The sequence below is a fragment of the Heteronotia binoei genome, chromosome 19, assembly GCF_032191835.1.
Source record: "Heteronotia binoei isolate CCM8104 ecotype False Entrance Well chromosome 19, APGP_CSIRO_Hbin_v1, whole genome shotgun sequence".
NCBI lineage: Eukaryota > Metazoa > Chordata > Lepidosauria > Squamata > Gekkonidae > Heteronotia > Heteronotia binoei.
This window is the reverse complement of record NC_083241.1, coordinates 43,760,133-43,781,441: the sequence shown is the minus strand read 5'-3', so window position 1 is coordinate 43,781,441 and position 21,309 is coordinate 43,760,133. Positions and strand designations below refer to the sequence as shown.

The 21,309-nt window shown below is 49.2% G+C and overlaps 1 protein-coding gene across 1 annotated transcript in view; it reads left to right on the top strand.

Annotated features, from left to right (window-relative positions):
• Positions 1 to 21,309, top strand: part of ENTREP2 (endosomal transmembrane epsin interactor 2) — a 277,123-nt gene that overhangs the window by 225,190 nt on the left and 30,624 nt on the right. The window contains exon 5 of the mRNA XM_060259900.1: positions 17,187 to 17,294. Coding sequence (XP_060115883.1) covers positions 17,187 to 17,294 — 108 coding nt within the window. The remainder of the gene's footprint in view (positions 1 to 17,186; positions 17,295 to 21,309) is intronic.

Below are 21,309 nucleotides of genomic sequence, written 5' to 3'. Positions count from 1 at the left end.
TCGAAACCTTTCAAGTTTTGAAGCACCAAAATTGTTTGAACTGTTTGTTGTTTAATTTGCTTTAACTGTCAGTTTTTAGAACGGATGAATTGTTTAAAGGGTTATTTATTGTTCTGATTGCTTTATTGCTGTGAGCCACCCTGAACCTGCTTCGGCAGGGAGGGCGGGATATAAATCCAATAAATAAATACAGAAGAATAAACAAGAACTCCGCTTCCGAGAGAGTCCCTTACTGAGTAGCTGTTGGAACTCAGGCTCCCTTTGGGTGGCTGCTTCTTTCAGCCCCAACCAGAGGGACCGTCTTCATTTAAAATCTTGATTCTTTTTTTTTTAAAAAAGCACAGCCATCCTTGAGTTTCCCACGTAAAAAGGAGTATGCGGAGAGCAATTTCATGGGTGAAAAGGCTTTATTGTTCATTATCTTTCCTTCCCCCGGTTTTTGTGGGCACATAAGCAATGGCGCGCTGTAATTGAAGTCAATCAAGGGTAAAAGAAGTCTTCTTTTACTGCGTCGTTGAGCCAGGCAGGCCTTGGAACCTTCGTCCGCAATGATGTTGGGGGGTTGCGTTTGGGGGATAGATTACAAGGATGTCAATCAGCGTCGGGCACCCACTAATTTTGCCCTTTCCATGTTTGCCGAACGAGCCTCCCAAAGTTCAAGGTAATTGGAAACGGCTTTTGGAGAAGAGCGGCGAATCTCATTTCTCTGCAGGGAGCCAATCTGTTATGCATGGAAATCTGGCGCAGTGTCTTCCTGTTGAGTCGATAGTGTTTCAGTGGAGTCAGCCATGTTGGTATCGCTATAGAGGAAAGGAAAGGTCCCCTGTGCAAGCACCAGTCGTTTCCGACTCTGGGGTGACGTTGCTTTCACAACGTTTTCACGGCAGACTTTTGACGGGGTGGTTTGCCATGGCCTTCCCCAGTCATCTACGCTTTCCCCCCCACCAAGCTGGGGACTCATTTGACCCACCTCGGAAGGATGGAAGGCTGAGTCGACCTCGGGCCGGCTACCTGAAAACCCAGCTTCCGCCGGGCATCGAACTCAGGTCATGAGCAGAGAGTTCAAATCACAGTACTGCAGTACTGCTGCTTTACCACTCTGCGCCACGGGGCCGCTATCGCTATAGAACTCAAGAGCTTAATGTTGAGTCGCTTAGAGTGTACTGCACTCTAACCATGGATGGGTTAGTGCGAATTGTCAGTTCTAGAGGTAAAGTAGTACAATGGCGTGTAGCGCTTACAGCAGAGATCTGTCCAGCCATAGTGCAGGAAACAAGAGAGTCAGTTTGGTGTTGTGGTTAAGATCAACGGACTCTCACCCGGAGAACCGAGTTTGATTCCCCATTCCTTCTCCACATGCAGCCAGCTGGGTGAACTTGAGTCAATCACAGTTCCCATAGAGCTTCCATTGGTGTGTTCACCATCAGGGCCTTTTTTTGTAGTGGGAACTCCTTTGCATATTAGGCCACACCTCACTGATGTAGCCAATTGTCCTGGAGCTTCCAGGGCTCTTCGTACAGGGCCTACTGCAAGCTCCCGGAGGATTGGCTACATCCGGGAGGGTGTGGCCTAATATGCAAAGGAGCTCCTGCTACCCAAAAAGCCCTGCTCACAGTATCCATTTCCCTGCTGTCGTCAAAGCTACCTGGGGGAGGAGGGAGAAAGCTAAAGGACGTAACCGCTAGAGGAAGTGGAGTGTCGTAAGCACCTTCACAGCTCCTCATCCTGCATGCTCATCCATAAATTGAATGGGACAAGGGAGCACAGCAGAATGTTTTCACTCTGGAAGCCAACGTGATGAAGCCCAGGGGATAAAAATGGGATCGAGCGTCGCAAGGCAGACTGCGTTCTGGAATGCTTTTGATAGAGAAAGGCCCCCTTCTTGGATTGGTAGCGGTGCAGTTCTCCGCCCCCCCTGCCCCCGCAAAACAATTGGGCAGATTTACATCTCTCTTGCTGTGTTATTTACATTGTAAGCTGCCTTGAGGTCCTATAAGAGAGGAAGGCAGCTCACGTTTGAAATAATAAATTAAAATAAGAATGATAGACCAGCCTGAGCGAGAAATCAGTGTCATAGGGCAGGGTAGCTCTCCAGATGTTTTTTTTTGCCTACAACTTTCATCAGCCCCAGCCATTGGCCATGCTGGCTGGGGCTGATGGGAGTTGTAGGCAAAAAAACATCTGGAGAGCTACCGTTGGCCACCCCGGCCATAGGATAAGAAGCAAGGACACTGCATGTAGATTTCTATTTATTTTTATTAATAAATGTAGATTTCTATTTATTAGTTTTAATTTTATGTTATTCCTCCCCCCCCCTTCCCCCATTTCAGATACCCTGAACCATCCTGTTTTCTTTGAACCCAGGCCAGCGTGACATCCCACCCCTCACACCCCACCCCTCTTCTGCACTTATTCTAGCAATTCTCTCTAACGCAGGACATCCCCTGAATTCCTCTGGTGACACTCCTCGATCCCTTTTGCAGGGTCATTTGCTCAGCAGAGGTTTTCCCAGCCCTGTTGTGCATTCCCCACCCCCCCACTCCCCTCCAGGTTGACAATCAAACCTTGTTGTCTTGGAATCGGCAACTCCTCTGGCTAGAGTTCAGGGGAAAATGGCACAGCGGCAATGAGAATTCCTCGCCTGTGCGGTTCAGCAGTCAGGCTGCAGCCTGTTTTGGAGTTGCTCTGCTGGGGAAGCAGGAAACGGGAGGGCGGAAGCATGGATGCTGTGCTTTGCAGCTGCAGTGTAGCTGGGCATCATTTTGTGGGAAAAGAGGTGCCAGAGCTCATCAGCATAACCCCTAGGCACCTGCCACACGCCCCTGACATCACCGGAAGGTGCGCTAACTTACATCAGCTCAACCTCTCCCTTTAAATGCTTCTTGGATTAGAATGGTCATAATAAAACCTTACTCCGATCCAGTGGTGCAGAGTAATAAAACCTTACTCCCATGACGCAGAGGGTTGAAACTGCAGTACAGCCGTCCTAAGCTCTGCTCACGACCCGAGTTCGATCCCTGGCGGAAGCTGGGTTTTCAGGTAGCCGGCTCGAGGTTGACTCAGCCTTCCATCCTTCCGAGGTTGGTACAGAGTGTTAAAGCTGCAGTACTGCAGTCCTAAGCTCTGCTCACGACCTGAGTTCGATCCCCGGCGGAAGCCGGGTTTTTCAGGTAGCCGGCTCGAGGTTGACTCAGCCTTCCGTTCTTCTGAGGTCGATAAAAGGAGCACACAGCTTGCTGGGGGGGGGGGGGGAAGCGTAGATGACCGGGGAAGGCAATGGTGGCAAAACCACCCCGTCAAAAGTCTGCCGTGAAAACGTTGTGAAAGCAACGTCACCCCAGAGTCGGAAACGACTGGTGCTTGCACAGGGGACTGTTCTTTTTCCCCATCCAGTGTTCCCTCTAAGCTGAGTGAGTGTGAGCTAGGTTTGTCGCCTCCAGCTCATACGTTTTTGTCCTTAGCTCAGGAAAAAATGGCCCAAAGCGAACTAATTTATGCAGTAGCTCACAACTTTAATGCCGGTAGCTCATGAAGTAGAATTTTGCCTCACAAGACTCCACAGTGTAGAGAGAATATTGCCCCTGGCCATAACTTGGATGGGAGATTTAGGGTTGCAGAGGCAAGCAATGGCAAACCGCCTTGTCTGGAAAGTCCTACGGGGTGCTGTTAGGTCCACCACCACGGTTTTGCTGAGGGGATTGAAATAACTTGAGGCAGTCTTCTATTCAGCTCCCCGGTGAGCCCCCTCTAACAGCCTCCCGCCTGTCTCCTAATATCCCCTCAATGCAGAAATGTCAATCATCGCTTTGAGTTACATATTAGAAACCAGGGGTGGAATTCTAGCAGGAGCTCCTTTGCCTATTAGGCCACACACCCCTGATGTAGCCAATCCTCCGAGAGCTTTCAAAAAAGAGCCTTGTAAGCTCTTGGAGGATTGGCTACATCAGGGAGTGTGGCCTAATATGCAAAGGAGCTCCTGCTAGAATTCCACCTCTGTTAGAAACACAGATTCCAAGTGGGAGAAGTTTGCGTTCGTAGAACAGACATCTGGGGAAGAAGACGTCAGTTTGGTGTAGTGGTTAAATGCGTGGACTCTTATCTGGGAGAACCGGGTTTGATTCCGCACTCCTCCACTTGCACCTGCTAGAATGGCCTTGGGTTAGCCATAGCTCTGGCAAAGGTTGTCCTTGAAAGGGCAGCTGCTATTAGAGCCCTCTCAGCCCCACCCACCTCACAGGGTGTCTGTTGTGGGGGGAGAAGATATAGGAGATTGTCTGATTCAGAGAGAATTGTCTGATTCAGAGAGAAGGGTAGGGTATAAATCTGCAATTCTTCTTCCTCCACTTGCAGCTGCTGCAATGGCCTTGGATTAGCCATAGCTCTCGCAAAAGTTGTCCTTGAAAGGGCACCTGCTGTGAGAGCCCTCTCAGCCCCACCTATCTCACAGGGTGTCTGTTGTGGAGGGAGAAGATATGGGAGATTGTAAGCCGCTCGGAGTCTCTGATTCAAAGAGAAGGGCAGGGCATAAATCTGCAATTCTTCTTTTTCTTCTATAAGACTCACCTTTGGATAGGAGCGTGTTTCTTTAATATTTACGAAATGGCACCTGAGTTAATTTTCCACCCTACCCCACCATCCAGGGCTTGCTAGAATTGTGTTGTCAGAAGAATCTGATTGTTTGCAGATCATTGTAATTTCCCAAGATTATAGAGAATGCTCATCTATGGAAACTCTAAAAGGAGTTCCTTTGAAGAGAAGTAAACATGTTTCGAATGAGCAGGTTCTCAGACTGTATGCAAGATGCTTGAAGAAGCCACGAGGGGTGTGCGTTTCTCTTTTCTATTCTTAAAAAATCTCAGGGGTCAAGTTTTAAGGGTTGTGAAAGAACGGCGCCTGCAGTATTAAGCCGTCATTGTGCCGAAGAGACATTGTTACGGTGCAATCGGATTTAGGCGAACGATAGGCGGGCCTCGCCGCGCGAAAAACACGACTTCTGCCCGTTTAGATTTTCCAAGAGCGCAAAAGACGTCTTTGGGATATTTTTCTTATTATTGTTATCGCTTGCCGAGGCCTCTCGCTGAAGCGTTTAACCTCTCTGAGCTGCTGCTGGATAATTTTAGCTTCTTTTTATAGGTTTCGGTTTGGAGGGCGACTCTGCGGCACCCGAGATACGCGGGCAGGGGCTCTCGGCAGAGGCTGATGCCGCCGTTTGGAAAACTCTGTCAAATTGCATTTTCATAACGAAGGCAAAGAATAGAAGGGGGAAAACGAGAGGTGCCATCGTGTTGTTGTTCTTGTTGTTGTTAGAAGTACTAACTGGTAGGTGTTGGCAGCTGTTAAAACAGCTTCAAAACCTCCTCTAGGGCAGGGGTGTCAAACTCATTTGTTATGCGGGCCGGATCTGATATAAATGAGGCCTTGTCGGGCCGGGCCGCGTTGGGCCGGGCCATATGTGTACCTATTTTATATGGCAGAGATTTAAACTTTATAAAGGGCACTGACAAACACAAAGACCTTTTTAAAAAAAGCTTAAAGCATGCTTAAAACATTAGCACTCGTGGGTCATAAAGGTGCTTTCTTCGTATTTCTCCCATGGGATCCAGGGAACTGGTCAAAGGAAGCTCTGGCTCTTTCCTTCCTTCCCCAGGGGACCAGGAGGGGGAGGAGGCTCAGCCAATAGAAGGAAGACAGGCTGGGCTCTGCTGCTCTGCTGTGCGATTGTAATAACCTGGCAATGCAAGCTCTTCCTTCCCTCCCTTCCTCCCCAAGGGAGGAGCCTCAGCCAGTGGAGAAAATAGAGGCTTTGCTCCGTAGCTCCTGCGCAATTGAGCAAGCCTGGCAAAGCAAGCTGTGACGTAGAAGGAAGCAAGAGAGAAGGGAGAAGGAAGCAGATGACAGCCAGTTGCTCGGGGGCCTGATAGGAGCCCTCCGGGGACCTGATTCGGCCCCCACGCCAGATGTTTGGCACCCCTGCTCTAGAGCCTGGTCTCTTGTGAGCAATGTTCCCTCTAAGCTGTGGAGTCTTGTGAGCAAATATTCGACTGTGTGAGCTCCTGGCATTAAAGTTGTGAGCCTGCCATTTGGCTACTGCATAAATCTGTTTGCTCTGGGGCCGTCCTTCCTAAGCTAAGACAAAAACGTGTGAGCCAGAGCTTAAAAAACTGTGAGCTAGCTCACACCAACTCACCTTAGTGGGAACACTGCTTGTGGCCAGTGTTCCCTCTAAGCTGAGTTGGTGTGAGCTAGCTCACAGTTTTTTAAGCTCTGGCCCACACGTTTTTGCCTTAGCTCACAAAAAATGGCCCCAGAGCAAACAGATTTACGCAGGAGCTCACGATTTTAATGCCAGTCGTTCACAAAGTAGAATTTCTGCTCACAAGACTCTGCAGCATAGAAGGAACATTGCTTGTGACCCCAAGCTCCTTCCTAACAGGGTTGCCAGTTCCGGGTTGAGAAATTCCTGGAGATTTGGGGGCGGCTCTGACATTAAGCAGCTGCTCTCCAGGGTCTCAGGCGGAGGTCTTTCCCATCACCTCCTATCCGATCCTTTTAACTGGAGATGCCGGGGACTGAACCTGGGACCTTCTGCAGGCCAAGCAGAGGCTCTGCCACTGAGCCACAGACTTCTCAGCTTGAGGTCTGGGGAAGAGGGCAAATTCAGCATCGGAGTGCCTTTTGGTGGTTGAATTTCTCTTACCTCCATGGCCATGTTAGTTTGCCAGTTAGCATTGAAGGAAAGGTTGTAAGAACCCAGGGCAGTGTGTTTTCTTTTGCTCTTTGGGACGTTTGGCAATAAGACCCTTTCTTCGTCTTAGGGAGTTCTTAATTTTTAAAGCTCCCCAATGGTTTCCCGTAATTTTATCAGCTAGATCCGCTAAGCCCATGATGGGCTCCCAACTGGGAAGAGGCCAGTTGTGTTTTCCTAACAGCCAGCGTGATATTTGGCTTACAGCTTTTTAAAGAGTTTATTTTATTTACGTGATTTAAAAAAACAACAACTCCGTAACGCAGAGGAAGGCTTTGTGGCAAAACACAGGTGACGATTTTAGCTTCTGCTCCTAAGTCTATTATATTGTTTATTTAGATTTTTATCCCGCCCTCTCCGCATGCAGACTCAGGGCGGCTAACAGTCAATCTAAAAACCATTTTAAGGTTACAATTCAAAACAATAAAATAACAATTAAAATACATTTCATGGTCCTGCTCAGAACCTCAGTATAGGCGGGATCATGACTTTCTTTCTTCTGACAGCGATCCTATAGTAATCGTAATTCCTCATAGAATCCTAGGATCATCGAGTTGGAAGGGACCTCCAGGGTCATCTAGTCCAACCCCCCTGCACAATGCAGGAGACTCACAAATACCTTCCCTTAAAATCACAGGATCTTCATTGCAGTCAGGTGGCCATCTAGCCTCTGTTGAAAAACCTCCAAGGAAGGAGAGCCCACCACCTCCTGAGGAGGAAGCTGGTTCCACTGAGGAACCACTCTAATGGTCAGGAACTTCTTCCTAATGTTGAGCCGGAAACTCTTTTGATTTAATTTCAACCCATTGGTTCTGGTCCTACTTTCTGAGGCCATACAAAACAATTCCACACCATCCTCTAGAGGACAGCCCTTCAAGATGATGCTCCTATCACTTCTCAGCTGCCTCCTCTCCAGGCTAAACATGCCCTTCCTAATGTTTAGTGGAATCATAGAATCATAGAGCTGGAAGGGACCTCCAGGGTCATCTGGTCCAACTCCCTGCACAATGCAGGAAACTCACAAACACCCCCCCACACACACTAAATTCAGAGGATCTTCATTGCTGTCAGGTGGCCATCCAGCCTCTGTCTAGAAACCTCCAAGGAAGGAGAGCCCACCACCTCCCGAGTGATGTCGCTCAGCAGTGTGGGCTGGCAGTCTTCTCCCATTTAGAAATCTCCCATGTAGAAATAATTCTGTTTTACAGGCCCTGTGGAATTGGGAGAGATCTCGCAGGGTCCTTATGGCCTCTGGGAGGGCGTTCCACATTGTTGGTGCTGCCACTGAGAAGGCCCTGGCCCATGTGGAGCACAGTCTGGCCTCCCTTGGTCTGGGGACAGATTGTAGATTTAACGTTTATTATTTATCTACCACAAGGGTTCCCAGTTCCGGGTTGGGGAGGACCTGGAGATTCTGAGGGTGGAGCCTAGAGGGGGCGGGGTTTTGGGGGGGAGGGGCTTCAGTGGGCAATCCTACCAGCGAGCCTGCCTTCCAAAGCAGCCATTTTCGTCAGGGGAACTGATCTTGGTCACCTGGAGAACAGTTGCAATCTCTCTCTCTCTCTTGGCTTGACTTCGCAAATGAAGATTTAAGAAGGGTGCAGTAGTCCACGTCTGCTGCAGGCTCGCTGGTGGCTGACAAGACCAATGCGGAACAGGCAGATCCGGCCACAGTGGCTGCAGGGAAAAGTCTTCTTTGGTGCCCCTCTATTTCGATGGCCGGTGGAAAGTTCGCCATACAGAGCAATCTTGGGAAGGCGGTGGTTTTCCATCCTGGAAATATGCCCTGCCCAGCGCAGCTGCGTCTTCAACAGCAGTGCCTCAATGCTGGTAACCTCCGCCCGCTTGAGGACTTCAGTGTTGGTCACAAAGTCACTCCAGTGGATGTTGAGGATGGTGCGAAGGCAGCGCTGATGAAAGCGCTCAAGGAGTCGCAGGTGATGACGGTATGAAACCCACGATTCGGAGCCGTAGATGAGGGTTGTCATCACAACCGCTTTGTAAACATTGATCTTTGTGCCTTTTTTCAGATGCTTGTTGCTCCACACTCTTTTGTGCAGTCGGCCAAATGCACGGTTTGCCTTTGCCAGCCTGTTGTCAATCTCCTTGTCGATCTTGGCATCTGAGTTGCAATAATGGGAGGAGAACTGCTGCCCGTGCCAGGAGATTTCCCACCCTATTGATATACAGATTAGAGCAGGGGTGTCGAACTCATTTGTTATGAGGGCCGGATCTGATATAAAAGAGGCTTTATTGGGCCGGGCCATGTCAGGCCAGGCTATATGTACACCTATTTAAGATTAGGGAGCAAAGAGACAAACTTTATAAAGGACACGGATGAACACAATTCAATATTTAAAAAAAACAACAACCTTAAAACATGCTTAAAACATTAGCACTCGTTGGTCTTAAAGGTGCTTTCTTTGTATTTCTCTTATGGGATCCAGGGAACTGGGCAAAGGAACCTCTGGCTCTTTCCTTCCTTCCCCAGGAGGGGGAGGAGCCTCAGCCAATGGAAGGAAGAGAGACTTGGCTCCATAGCTCTGCTGTGTGATTGAGCCTAAAAAAACAAGCTGTGCCTCCCCCCTCACAAGGGAGGAGCCTCAGCCAATGGAGAAAATAGAGGCTTTGCTCTGTAGCTCCTGTGCAGTTGAGCAAGCCTGGCCAAGCAAGCTGTGATGCAGAAGGAAGCAAGAGAGGGAGAAGGAAGCAGATGACAGCCAATTGCTCGGGGGCCTGATAGGAGCCCTCCGAGGGCCTGATTTGGTCTCTGGTCTGCACGTTTGACAACTCTGGGTTAGAGAGTTCAAATTTTTCTCAGCAGACTTTTCTTTTTGCTTTGTTCTGTGCAGAGCACCCTTGCTTAGAAGGTGCGCAGTATGCCTTCTAAAACAAAAAAATAAATAAATAACTTGGGCTGGTGTGCTTAAATGAAGCTAGCTTTGTTTCTTGTGTCTCTGAGGAAAACAAATGCCTGAACTTGATTCAGAGTGCTTGAAAAATAGACAGATGTTAATTAAAATCTGTTGGAAGAGGGGAGGGAGAGAGAGAGAGAGGGGGGTTATTTATGGCTTTAATTTCCCAAACATTTCTTGTGCCTCTTAACTTTAGTGACGGCTCTGTTTAATTAGGTGCCGCAGCCATTAAAATAGAGCAGGGGTGATCCTCTCTGTGCGAAGTGCGGCACAGATATCTCCACTATCTAGCCCACACAATTCTGAGCCCCCTTTTTAATACTTACATTTCCAGTGTGCGCGCTCTAAAACAAATGGTGAAAATGGGAAACATAAAACAGGGGGCCCAGGAATGAAGCACTTTTTCAGTAGCTGAGGCTTGAAAGTCAGCCTCGTCCTTTAAAGTGGAGATACTGGGGATTGAACCTGGGACTTTCCACATGACAAGCTCTACCCACTGAGCCACGGCCTCTCCCTGTAATGCAAATGAAGCTGCCATATACTAAGAAGAAGGCCAGAGGTTTATACCCCGCCCTTCTCTCTGAATCAGAGTCTCAGAGTGGCTGACAATCTCCTTTATCTTCTTCCCCCACAACAGACACCCTGTGAGGCAGGTGGGGCTGAGAGAGCTCTGACAGAAGCTGCCTTTTCAAGGACAGCTCTGCCAGAGCTACAGCTGACCCAAGGCCATTGCAACAGCTGAAAGTCTATGTTTGGGGAATCAAACCCGGTTCTCCCAGATAAGAGTCCGCACACTTGACCACTATACCAAACATATGAACATATGAAGCTGCCTTATACTGAATCAGACCCTCGGTCCATTAAAGTCAGTATTGTCTACTTAACCTGGCAGCGGCTTTCCAGGGTCTCAAGCTGAGGTTTTTCCACATCTACTCGCCTGGGTCGTGTTTATTGGAGATGCCGGGGATTGAACCTGGGACCTTCTGCTTACCAAGCAGATGCTCTTATCACTGAGCCACAGCCCCATTCATGGCTCTCCAGGGTCTCAAGCTGAGGTTATTCACGCCTATTTGCCTGGGCCCTTTTGAGTTGGAGATGCCAGGGATTGAACCTGGGACCTTCTGCTTACCAAGCAGATGCTCTACCACTGAGCCACCATCCCTCCCTATAATCAGAACCTTGTTCCATCACAGCCAGTCTTGTCTACTCAGACTGGCAGCTGCTCTCCAGGGTCTCAAGCAGAGGTCTTCCTCTTCACTTCCTACCTGATCCTTTCATGCCAGGGATTGAACCTGGGACCTTCTGCATCCCAAGCAGATACTCTGCCACGGAGCCATCACGCCTCCCTTAAGACTGTGCAGATCTTTTCCCTTCTTCCTTGTGTTTCTGAAGAGCTGCCTTGCCTTGAAGCTCGGTCAGCCGAGCTTTCCCTTGTCTCTAAAGGAGGGGGTTGCAGACCTGCATCCACCCACTCTCTGGACCTTCCTTCCTGCTCTCTTGCAGCCTCCTAATTGATCTGTTACTCCTCTGTGTTGTTTGAGAAGGCAGCAAGGCCGGCCCGGGCTGCTGTCAACCGGCAGGGACCCACTGACACATTTTTCTGGACTCAGCCTGCTTCCTGGAAGTTGGCAACTTTCCACCAGCAGACGCCAGCTGTTCAGAGACATACGTAAGCCCGAAAGAGGCGCATGAGCTTCCTGTTTTTCTGCATTAGCTGGCTGCAACCCCATGGTCGTATAGTCAAAGCGATGGTATTCTCAGTAGTAATGTATGACTATGAGAGCTGGACCATAAGGAAGGCCGAGCGCAGAAGAATAGATGCTTTTGAGCTGTGATGCTGGAGAAGACTCTTGGACTGCAAGAAGATCCAGTCAGTCAGTCCTAAGGGAAATTAACCCAGACTGTTCCCTGGAAGGTCAGATGCTGAAGCTGAAGCTCAAATACTTTGGCCAACAAGTGAGAAGGGAGCCCTCACTGGGGAAGACCCTGATGCTGGGAAAGACAGAAGGCAAAAGAAGAAGGGGACGGCAAAAAAGGAGATGTCTGGACAGCGTTACTGATGTGACTAACATGAATCTGAGCAGACTTCGGAGGATGGTGGAAGACCGGAGGGCCTGGCGTGACTTGGTCCAGGGGGTCTCAAAGAGTCGGACTCAGCTGGGCGACTGAACAGCAACAACCCCATAGAGGTTGTCGGCATAGGGTTGCCAACTCCAATTCAATAAATATCTGGGGACTTTGGGGGTGGAGCCAGGAGACTTTGGGGTGGGATCAGGAGACATTGGGGGCAGAGCCAGGAGCAAGGGTGTGACAAGCATAATTGAACTCCAAAGGGAGTTCTGGCCATCACATTTCAAGGGACCACACTCCTTTTCAATGCCTTCCTTCCATAGGAAATAACGAAGGACAGGGACACCTTTTTTGGGGGCTCATAGAATTGGACCCCCTGGTCCAATCTTTTTGAAACTTGGAGGGCATTTTGGGGAGAGGGCGTGAATGCTATATGTCAAATTTGGTGCCTCTAGCTAAAAAAACAGCCCCCCCCCCACCAGAGCCCCAGATACCCGCGGATCAATTCTTCATTATTTTCTATGGGAATAAGTCTCCGTAGGAAATAATGGAGTGCTCAGCAGACATTCTGATGACCCTGAAGCAGGGGGAGGGCCTCCAAACCGGGGGATCCCCTGCCCCTACCTGGGGATTGGCAACCCTACGTCGGCAGTTGGAAGGAATGGGAACGGAGGCTGTCTTTTAGACAAAGACATTCTACCCCTCTCCTCCATTCTTGCTGCTGCCCGGTATTGGTTAGCGTAACGTTTTCCTCTATTCCCTGTGGATTTTCCTTGCACCCCATTGCTTTGCTTTGCTTTGCTTGCTTGTTTGTGTTGTAAGTGTGAGTGAGGTCGGAACCATAAGATCCCAGAAAGAGTCACTGGTTTGCCTGCAGGTGCAATATGTAGAAGGGCAAGGCAGTAGAAACCCCTTTCCCATTTGCAGCGTCACGGTGTCCTCCCGGCCTGGAAGAGAAGGATTGCGCAGACGCGGTTGCGGGGGAGGGCTGTGTGCGCGCAGAGGGCCGCCAGCCAGTTAATGCAGTTTTAGTCGATTAACCATCTGCTCGTCAACCAATTAGTGGATTGATTAAATTTAAATACATTAGCACCTTAATGGAATCACGATATCGGTGCCTTTTGGAGATAAGGAGCGAAGGGTTCGATAACGGTGCTGGAACTGTTTGTTTGTTTTTTTCCCAGAAGCGCTTGGGTGAAGCACTCGGAAAGTCAGCTTCACATTTGGGGACGACAGCTTGGCACCTTAGAAAAACCTGGTGGCTGTGGTGGTTCGGGGTGCTTTTGCCCAGCTTCAGCTGGTACATCAGCAGCCTCTGTTCCTAGATCTAAGCCACAGTGATCTGTGCCTTAGTTCCGTCTCAGCTGGACTACTGCAGTGCGTCCTACTTGGGACTACTCTTGAAGACTGTACGGAATCTTCAGCAAGTGCAGAATTCTGCAGCTAGAATGCTGGCTGGGACCAGCGACAAGGAGCATGCAGCCCTGGTAGTGCAGCAATTACACCGGTTTTCAAACCTGCTCCCCAACACAAATCGAGGTGTTGTTTCTGAAATGAAAAGCCCTATGTGACTTGGGACTGGGGTATCTGAAGGACTGTCTTCTCCAATGTGTTCTTGTCCCTGGAATTAAAATGGCAGGGATAGACCCTTCGGACTGTCTCGCCAATCAAAGAAACCTGCCTGGTGAAAACATGAGACAGGGCCTTTTTGGTGGCTGCCCCACAATCATGGAACAACCTCCCCTAGGAGGTGTGCCTGACCCCCTCACTGTCAACCTTCAGGAGGCAGGTGGACTGGATATTAATATTTTAGTTTTTATTAATTGGCAGCCCTAATTGAGATTTTAAATTGTGGTCATCTGGGTGGTTTTTTTTTTTAAAGAAAAATACTGCTTGTTTTATTTATGTTGTAAGCCGCCTTGAGTTCCACAAGGGAGAAAGGTGGCTAACAAAAATGTTGTAAACAAATCAATTTTATTTAATTTAATTTTTAGATTTATAGCCCGCCCTATCCTGCAAGCGGGCTCAGGGCGGCTTACAACAATAAAACAACAGAGTTAAAATATTATCATAAAACAGACATTACAAAGCAAGAGCAGCACAGTAAACAATCTTGTGGGCACAGGCGGTAAATGGCATGCGGCTGATGGCTAACAGCACAGCATAACACCATGGGGGGAGTGATGACTTTCAGAGGACGCCTGCTGGATTAATTAAAAGCCTGGCAGAAGAGCTCCATCTTACAGGCCCTGCGAAACCTTGATCAGTCCCGCAGGGCCCAGATCTCCAGTGGGAGCTCATTCCACCAGGTAGGGGCCCAGACCGAAAAGGCCCTGGCCCTCGTTGAAGCCAGTCGGGCATCCTTAGGACAAGGGACTATGAGGAGGTGTTGAGCAGCAGACCTCACAGCCGGGGGGTGTGTGTGTTCATATGGGGAGAGGTGGTCCTGAAGATAAGCAAGCCCCTGGCCATAATAAATACATAATGTTCAGAAAAGGGAACAGGAAGTGCTGTTGGCCCCAGAGAGTTCCCAACACGTGCATTTAACAAGGACCCAGCATGTTCCAAAGCAGTCAGCCTCTGAATTCCAGTAGAAGAAGGCAACATCAGCAGAAGGCCTGAACCTCTATGCTTTGTTGTTGGACCTACAGAAGAACTGGTTTTGGCCACTGTGTGACACAGAGTCTTGGACTGGATGGGCCACTGGCCTGATCCAATAGGGCTTCTCTTGTGTTCTTATGTGACACAGAGTGTTGGACTGGATGGGCCATTGGCCCGATACAACAGGGCTTCTCTTGTGTTCTTATGTGACACAGTGTTGGACTGGATAGGCCATTGGCCTGATCCAACATGGCTTCTCTTATGTTCTTATGAGACACAGAGTGTTGGACTGGAGGGGCCATTGGCCTGATTCAACATGGTTTCTCTTATGTTCTTATGTGACACAGTGTTGGACTGGATAGGCTATTGGCCTGATTCAACATGGCTTCTCTTATGTTCTTATGAGACACAGAGTGTTGGACTGGATGGGCCATTGACCTGATCCAATATGGCTTCTCTTATGTTCTTATGTGACACAGAGTGTTGGACTGGATGGGCCATTGGCCCGATACAACAGGGCTTCTCTTGTGTTCTTATGTGACACAGTGTTGGACTGGATAGGCCATTGGCCTGATTCAACATGGCTTCTCTTATGTTCTTATGAGACACAGAGTGTTGGACTGGAGGGGCCATTGGCCTGATTCAACATGGTTTCTCTTATGTTCTTATGTGACACAGTGTTGGACTGGATAGGCCATTGGCCTGATTCAACATGGCTTCTCTTATGTTCTTATGAGACACAGAGTGTTGGACTGGAGGGGCCATTGGCCTGATTCAACATGGCTTCTCTTATGTTCTTATGAGACACAGAGTGTTGGACTGGATGGGCCATTGGCCTGATACAACAGGGCTTCTCTTGTGTTCTTATGTGACACAGAGTGTTGGACTGGATTGGCCATTGGCCTGATCCAACAGGGCTTCTCTTATGTTCTTATGTGACACGGAGTGTTGGACTGGATGGGCCATTGGCCTGATACAACAGGGCTTCTCTGATGTTCTTATGTGACACAGAGTGTTGGACTGGAGGGGCCACTGGCCTGATCCAACAGGGCTTCTCTTATGTTCTTATGTGACACAGAGTGTTGGACTGGAGGGGCCATTGGCATGATCCAACATGGCTTCTCTTATGTTCTTATGTGACACAGAGTGTTGGACTGGAGGGGCCACTGGCCTGATCCAACAGGGCTTCTCTTATGTTCTTATGTGACACGGAGTGTTGGACTGGATGGGCCACTGGCCTGATCCAACATGGCTTCTCTTATGTCTGGGGCAGTGATGCTTTATATTCTTGGTGCTTGGGGGGCAACAGTGGGAGGGCTTCTGAATTTCTAGCCCTGCTAGTGGACCTCCTGAGGGACCCTGGGGTTTGGCCACTGTGTGACACAGAGTGTTGGACTGGCTGGGCCGTTGGCCTAATCCAACATGGCTTCTCTGATGTTCTTATGTGACACAGAGTGTTGGACTGGCTGGGCCGTTGGCCTAATCCAACATGGCTTCTCTGATGTTCTTATGTGACACAGAGTGTTGGACTGGCTGGACCATTGGCATAATCCAACATGGCTTCTCTGATGTTCTTATGTGACACAGAGTGTTGGACTGGCTGGGCCGTTGGCCTGATCCAACATGGCTTCTCTGATGTTCTTATGTGACACAGAGTGTTGGACTGGAGGGGCCGTTGGCCTAATCCAACATGGCTTTTCTGATGTTCTTATGTGACACAGAGTGTTGGACTGGCTGGGCCGTTGGCCTAATCCAACATGGCGTCTCTGATGTTCTTATAATCCAGTAGGGCTCTTATGTTACCAGAATCTGGGCCATGAATCTTTTCTTAACATAGAACTCTGCAGTCTGCGCACTGTGAGAGAAGCTGAGCATTGGACAGATTCTTTGGCTGTGAGAGTTCAGCCTTGCTGGCTGCCGTCTGGACCCCCTATCCACATTTGCTTCATTTACTAATCTTTGATGAAGAGCCAGTTTGGTGTAGTGGTTAAGTGTGGGGACTCTTATCTGGGAGAACCGGGTTTGATTCCCCACTCCTCCATTTGAAGCTGCTGGAATGGCCTTGGGTCAGCTATAGCTCTCGCAGAGTTGTCCTTGAAAGGGCAGCTTCCTTGAGAACTCTCTCAGCCCTGCCCACCTCACAGGGTGTTTGTTGCGGGGGGAGAAGATATAGGAGATTGTAAGCTGCTCTGGAGCTCTGATTCAGAGAGAAGGGTGGGGTATAAATCTACAGTCTTCTTCTTCTGGAAAAGCCAGTTTGGTGTAGTGGTTAAGTGCGCAGACTCTTATCTGGGAGAACGGGGTTTGGTTCCTCACTCCTCCATTTGCAGCTGCTGGAAAGGCCTTGGTTTAGCTATAGCTCTCACAGAGTTGTCCTTGAAAGGGCAGCTTCTGTGAGAACTCTCTCAGCCCTGCCCACCTCACAGGGTGTTTGTTGTGGGGGGAGTAGATATAGGCATATGTAAGCCGCTCTGAGCTCTGATTCAGAGAGAAGGGTAGGGTATAAATCTTCAGTCGTCTTCTTCTTCATAGACAGATTCTCCAGTGTTGCTTGAAGAAACTTTCAGAATCATATAAAAGGTGCATTTTATATTTGAGGCACAGGAAGGGGGAGGTGATCTAATTCTCCCCCACCCCACAGTGAACCTTTGTGTATTTATATCTGCAGCCAGAGTTGAAAAAGGGGTTGTGCTGGGGGGGGATGGGAGGGGTCTAATAGAGACCCACATCAAGGAGATAACCGCTCGACAGCCTTTATTACTTGATCAGCCGAAAAGTCTTTGTCCCCTTGGTCTGTTTGGCTGTGATAAGCAGTGACGTTTTGACTCCTGTCTCTCCCTTTTCCCTCTGCCTAGGACCTGTTGTTTACTGTGTGCGCCCTCAATATCCTCTCCACGATTGTCTGCGCTCTGGCCACTGCCATGTGCTGCATGCAAATGGTCTCCTCGGATGTGCTGCAAATGGTGAGTGCGTGACCGTGAGTGTCCGTAATTAGGCGCTCGCCTCCTTTTGCCTCTGTGGGTGGGGCAATGAATACGGGCGGGGGGGGGGGGCTCCAGTCTTGGTCTCCATTTCTATGGCTCGATCTGGGAAATGTGGGAAGGGACAGCTGCTCTACTAGCATCCCTGATGCTGCCACCTAGGGTTACCAATCTCTGGGGGAGCCCTGGAGGTCTCCTAGAATGACAGCTGATCTCCAGACGGCAGAAATCAGTTTCCCTTGGAGAAAATAATCAACACAACTGGAGCCGGTGTATTGAGTAAGCAATATAAGAAAACCACTGGAAGCACTGTAAACCCCACGTAAACCGTGTGTGAGCATATTTAGTGCAAAACTCATGGGCATTTGCTGAAATTGCTGAGCAGTCGGGTTAAAACAGATAAAAGGAAGTCCTTCTTCACCCAAAGGGTGATTAACATGTGGAATTCACTGCCGCAGGAGGTGGTGGCGGCTACAAGCATAGCCAGCTTCAAGAGGGGGTTAGATAAAAATATGGAGCAGAGGTCCATCAGTGGCTATTAATTACAGCGTGTATATATATGTGTATATATATACATTTTTTTGGCCACTGTGTGAAACAGAGTGTTGGACTGGATGGGCCATTGGCCTGATCCAACAGGGCTTCTCTTATGTTCTTAAAACTGAAAAGAACAAGAAGTCCAGAACACCGAATATACGATATATGAAATGTCCCCACAAAGTCTTTCCACAGCCTGATAAATGGTTTCTTCAAGGAAGCACAGAGGTGGGTGAAAACTTTTCAACTCCGCGTTCAACTCCAGAGGGTGCGGAGAAAGTAAGGAACCGCTTTATGCAGGACTTTTCGCGATTTTGATAGTAAGCACTTCATCAGACGAGGAATCCGGCACTGTGAGCAAAGCCATACAGAGCTGAGCAGAGCCTGGTAGGCAGTGGCTCAGAATGCAACATGGTATTCTGAGCTACCAGCTATGTACGGCTCTGCTCAGCTCTCTATGGCTTTGCTCCCTGTGCTGGATTCCTCGTCTGATGAAGTGGGCTTAAGAGCGCACGAAAGCTGACCTTCTCAATAAAAACAGGTTGGTCTTAAAGGTGAAACTTGACTCCTGCTTTGTTCAACTGCTTCAGACCAACACGGCTGCCCGCTTGGATCTATCAACAAACCAAAAAGATTGTAGCAATCCAGCCCAGGGCCTTTGAGGTTTTTGAGAATAACAGTACACTTCGACTGAGAGTTTGGCATGCCCTGGCCATCCAGTGAAAAGAGCTTTTTTTAATGTCAGTAGACAGATCGACAAGATCTTCCTTCTCATTCAACTTCTGCTGCGGGTTCAGCAATGAACATCAAGATGACCAATAAGTCTAGGTCAGGAAACCTTGCTGTAAGGACGGGGAGAGCGGCCCCCTTTTTTGCGGATCCCGATGACAAGAAGTACGCTTAGTCGAGCAGGGCAACGGCACTGAGCAGACATGAATGTATAAGGCAATTTCACCCTTGCATCCTTTTATGGAAGTTAAAACCACATTTCATAAGAAACAAGGAGCAAAAGAAAAAAAATTAAATATAGGCAACAGAGTCCAGTATGGTGTAGTGGTTAAGTGTGCGGACTCTTCTCTGGGAGAACCGGGTTTAATTCCCCACTCCTCCACTTGCACCTGCTAGCATGGCCTTGGGTCAGCCATAGCTCTGCCAGAGGTTGTCCTTGAAAGGGCAGCTGCTGTGAGAGCCCTCTCCAGCCCCACCCACCTCACAGGGTGTCTGTTGTGGGGCAGGAAGGGAAAGGAGATTGTGAGCCGCTCTGAGACTCTCCAGAGTGGAGGGCAGGATATAAATCCAGTATCTTCATCTACCTCACAGGGTGTCTGTTGTGGGGGAGGAAGGGAAAGGAGATTGTGAGCTGCTCTGAGACTCTTCGGAGTGGAGGGAGGGATATAAATCCAATATCTTCATCTACCTCACAGGGTGTCTGTTGTGGGGGAGGAAGAGAAAGGAGATTGTGAGCTGCTCTGAGACTCTTCGGAGTGGAGGGAGGGATATAAATCCAATATCTTCATCTACCTCACAGGGTGTCTGTTGTGGGGGAGGAAGGTAAAGGAGATTGTGAGCTGCTCTGAGACTCTTCGGAGTGGAGGGCGGGATATAAATCCAATATCTTCATCTACCTCACAGGGTGTCTGTTGTGGGGGAGGAAGAGAAAGGAGATTGTGAGCTGCTCTGAGACTCTTCGGAGTGGAGGGAGGGATATAAATCCAATATCTTCATCTACCTCACAGGGTGTCTGTTGTGGGGGAGGAAGGTAAAGGAGATTGTGAGCTGCTCTGAGACTCTTCGGAGTGGAGGGCGGGATATAAATCCAATATCTTCATCTACCTCACAAGGTGTCTGTTGTGGGGGAGGAAGGGAAAGGAGATTGTGAGCCGCTCTGAGACTCTTCGGAGTGGAGGGTGGGATATAAATGCAATATCTTCATCTACCTCACAGGGTGTGTGTTGTGGGGGAGGAAAGGAAAGGAGATTGGGAGCCGCTCTGAGACTCTTCGGAGTGGAGGGCGGGATATAAATCCAATATCTTCATCTACCTCACAGGGTGTCTGTTGTGGGGGGGGGGAAGGGAAAGGAGATTGTGAGCCGCTCTGAGACTCTCCGGAGTGGAGGGCGGGATAAAAATCCAATATCTTCTTCTACCTCACAGTGTCTGTTGTGGGGGAGGAAGGGAAAGGAGATTGTGAGCCACTCTGAGACTCTTCGGAGTGGAGGACGGGATATAAATCCAATATCTTCATCTACCTCACAGGGTGTCTGTTGTGGGGGAGGAAGAGAAAGGAGATTATGAGCCGCTGAGACTCTTCGGAGTGCAGGGCGGGATATAAATGCAATATCTTCATCTACCTCACAGGGTGTCTGTTGTGGGGGAGGAAGGGAAAGGAAATTGTGAGCTGCTCTGAGACTCTTCGGAGTGGAGGGCGGGATATAAATCCAATATCTTCATCTACCTCACAAGGTGTCTGTTGTGGGGGAGGAAGGGAAAGGAGATTGTGAGCCGCTCTGAGACTCTTCGGAGTGGAGGGTGGGATATAAATGCAATATCTTCATCTACCTCACAGGGTGTGTGTTGTGGGGGAGGAAGGGAAAGGAGATTGTGAGCCGCTCTGAGACTCTTCGGAGTGGAGGGCGGGATATAAATCCAATATCTTCATCTATCTCACAGGTTGTCTGTTGTGGGGGAGGAAGGGAAAGGAGTTTGTGAGCCGCTCTGAGACTCTTCGGAGTGGAGGGCGGGATATAAATCCAATATCTTCATCTACCTCACAGGGTGTCTGTTGTGGGGGGGGGGAAGGGAAAGGAGATTGTGAGCCGCTCTGAGACTCTCCGGAGTGGAGGGCGGGATATAAATCCAATATCTTCTTCTACCTCACAGTGTTTGTTGTGGGGGAGGAAGGGAAAGGAGATTGTGAGCCACTCTGAGACTCTTCGGAGTGGAGGGCGGGATATAAATCCAATATCTTCATCTACCTCACAGGGTGTCTGTTGTGGGGGAAGAAGGTAAAGGAAATTGTGAGCCCCTCTGAGACTCTTTGGAGTGGAGGGCAGGATATAAATCCAATATCATCTTCTTCTTCTTCCCTCATGGACAGTGTCTTTTTCCACCAGCACATCCTTCTGTTCCCTAGCAACCCAGAGCTCCCACGGATTCTGTTTCCCGAGTTTTCTGAGTCTTTATGACTTGCAGGCTCACTCCATCCCAACTGGGCCGATTCTTTTTTTTTTCCCCTCCCTCCCCCCCTTCTAAAAAGAAAATCCTTAAATCTTCTGCGGTGCTTCGCATGTAACCCAGGGCTGGTCGTTTCAGGACCCTACCCAACGGGAGACGCAAACCGGCTGGAAATTATTCTCGCCTCACCTTGAATTTCTGAAATTGGAAGAGGATTAGTTGAAGTTCCTTCTCTGAGCCTTGAGGAAGAGGAGAGGAAAAACACATTTTAGTTCTTGCTTTATTC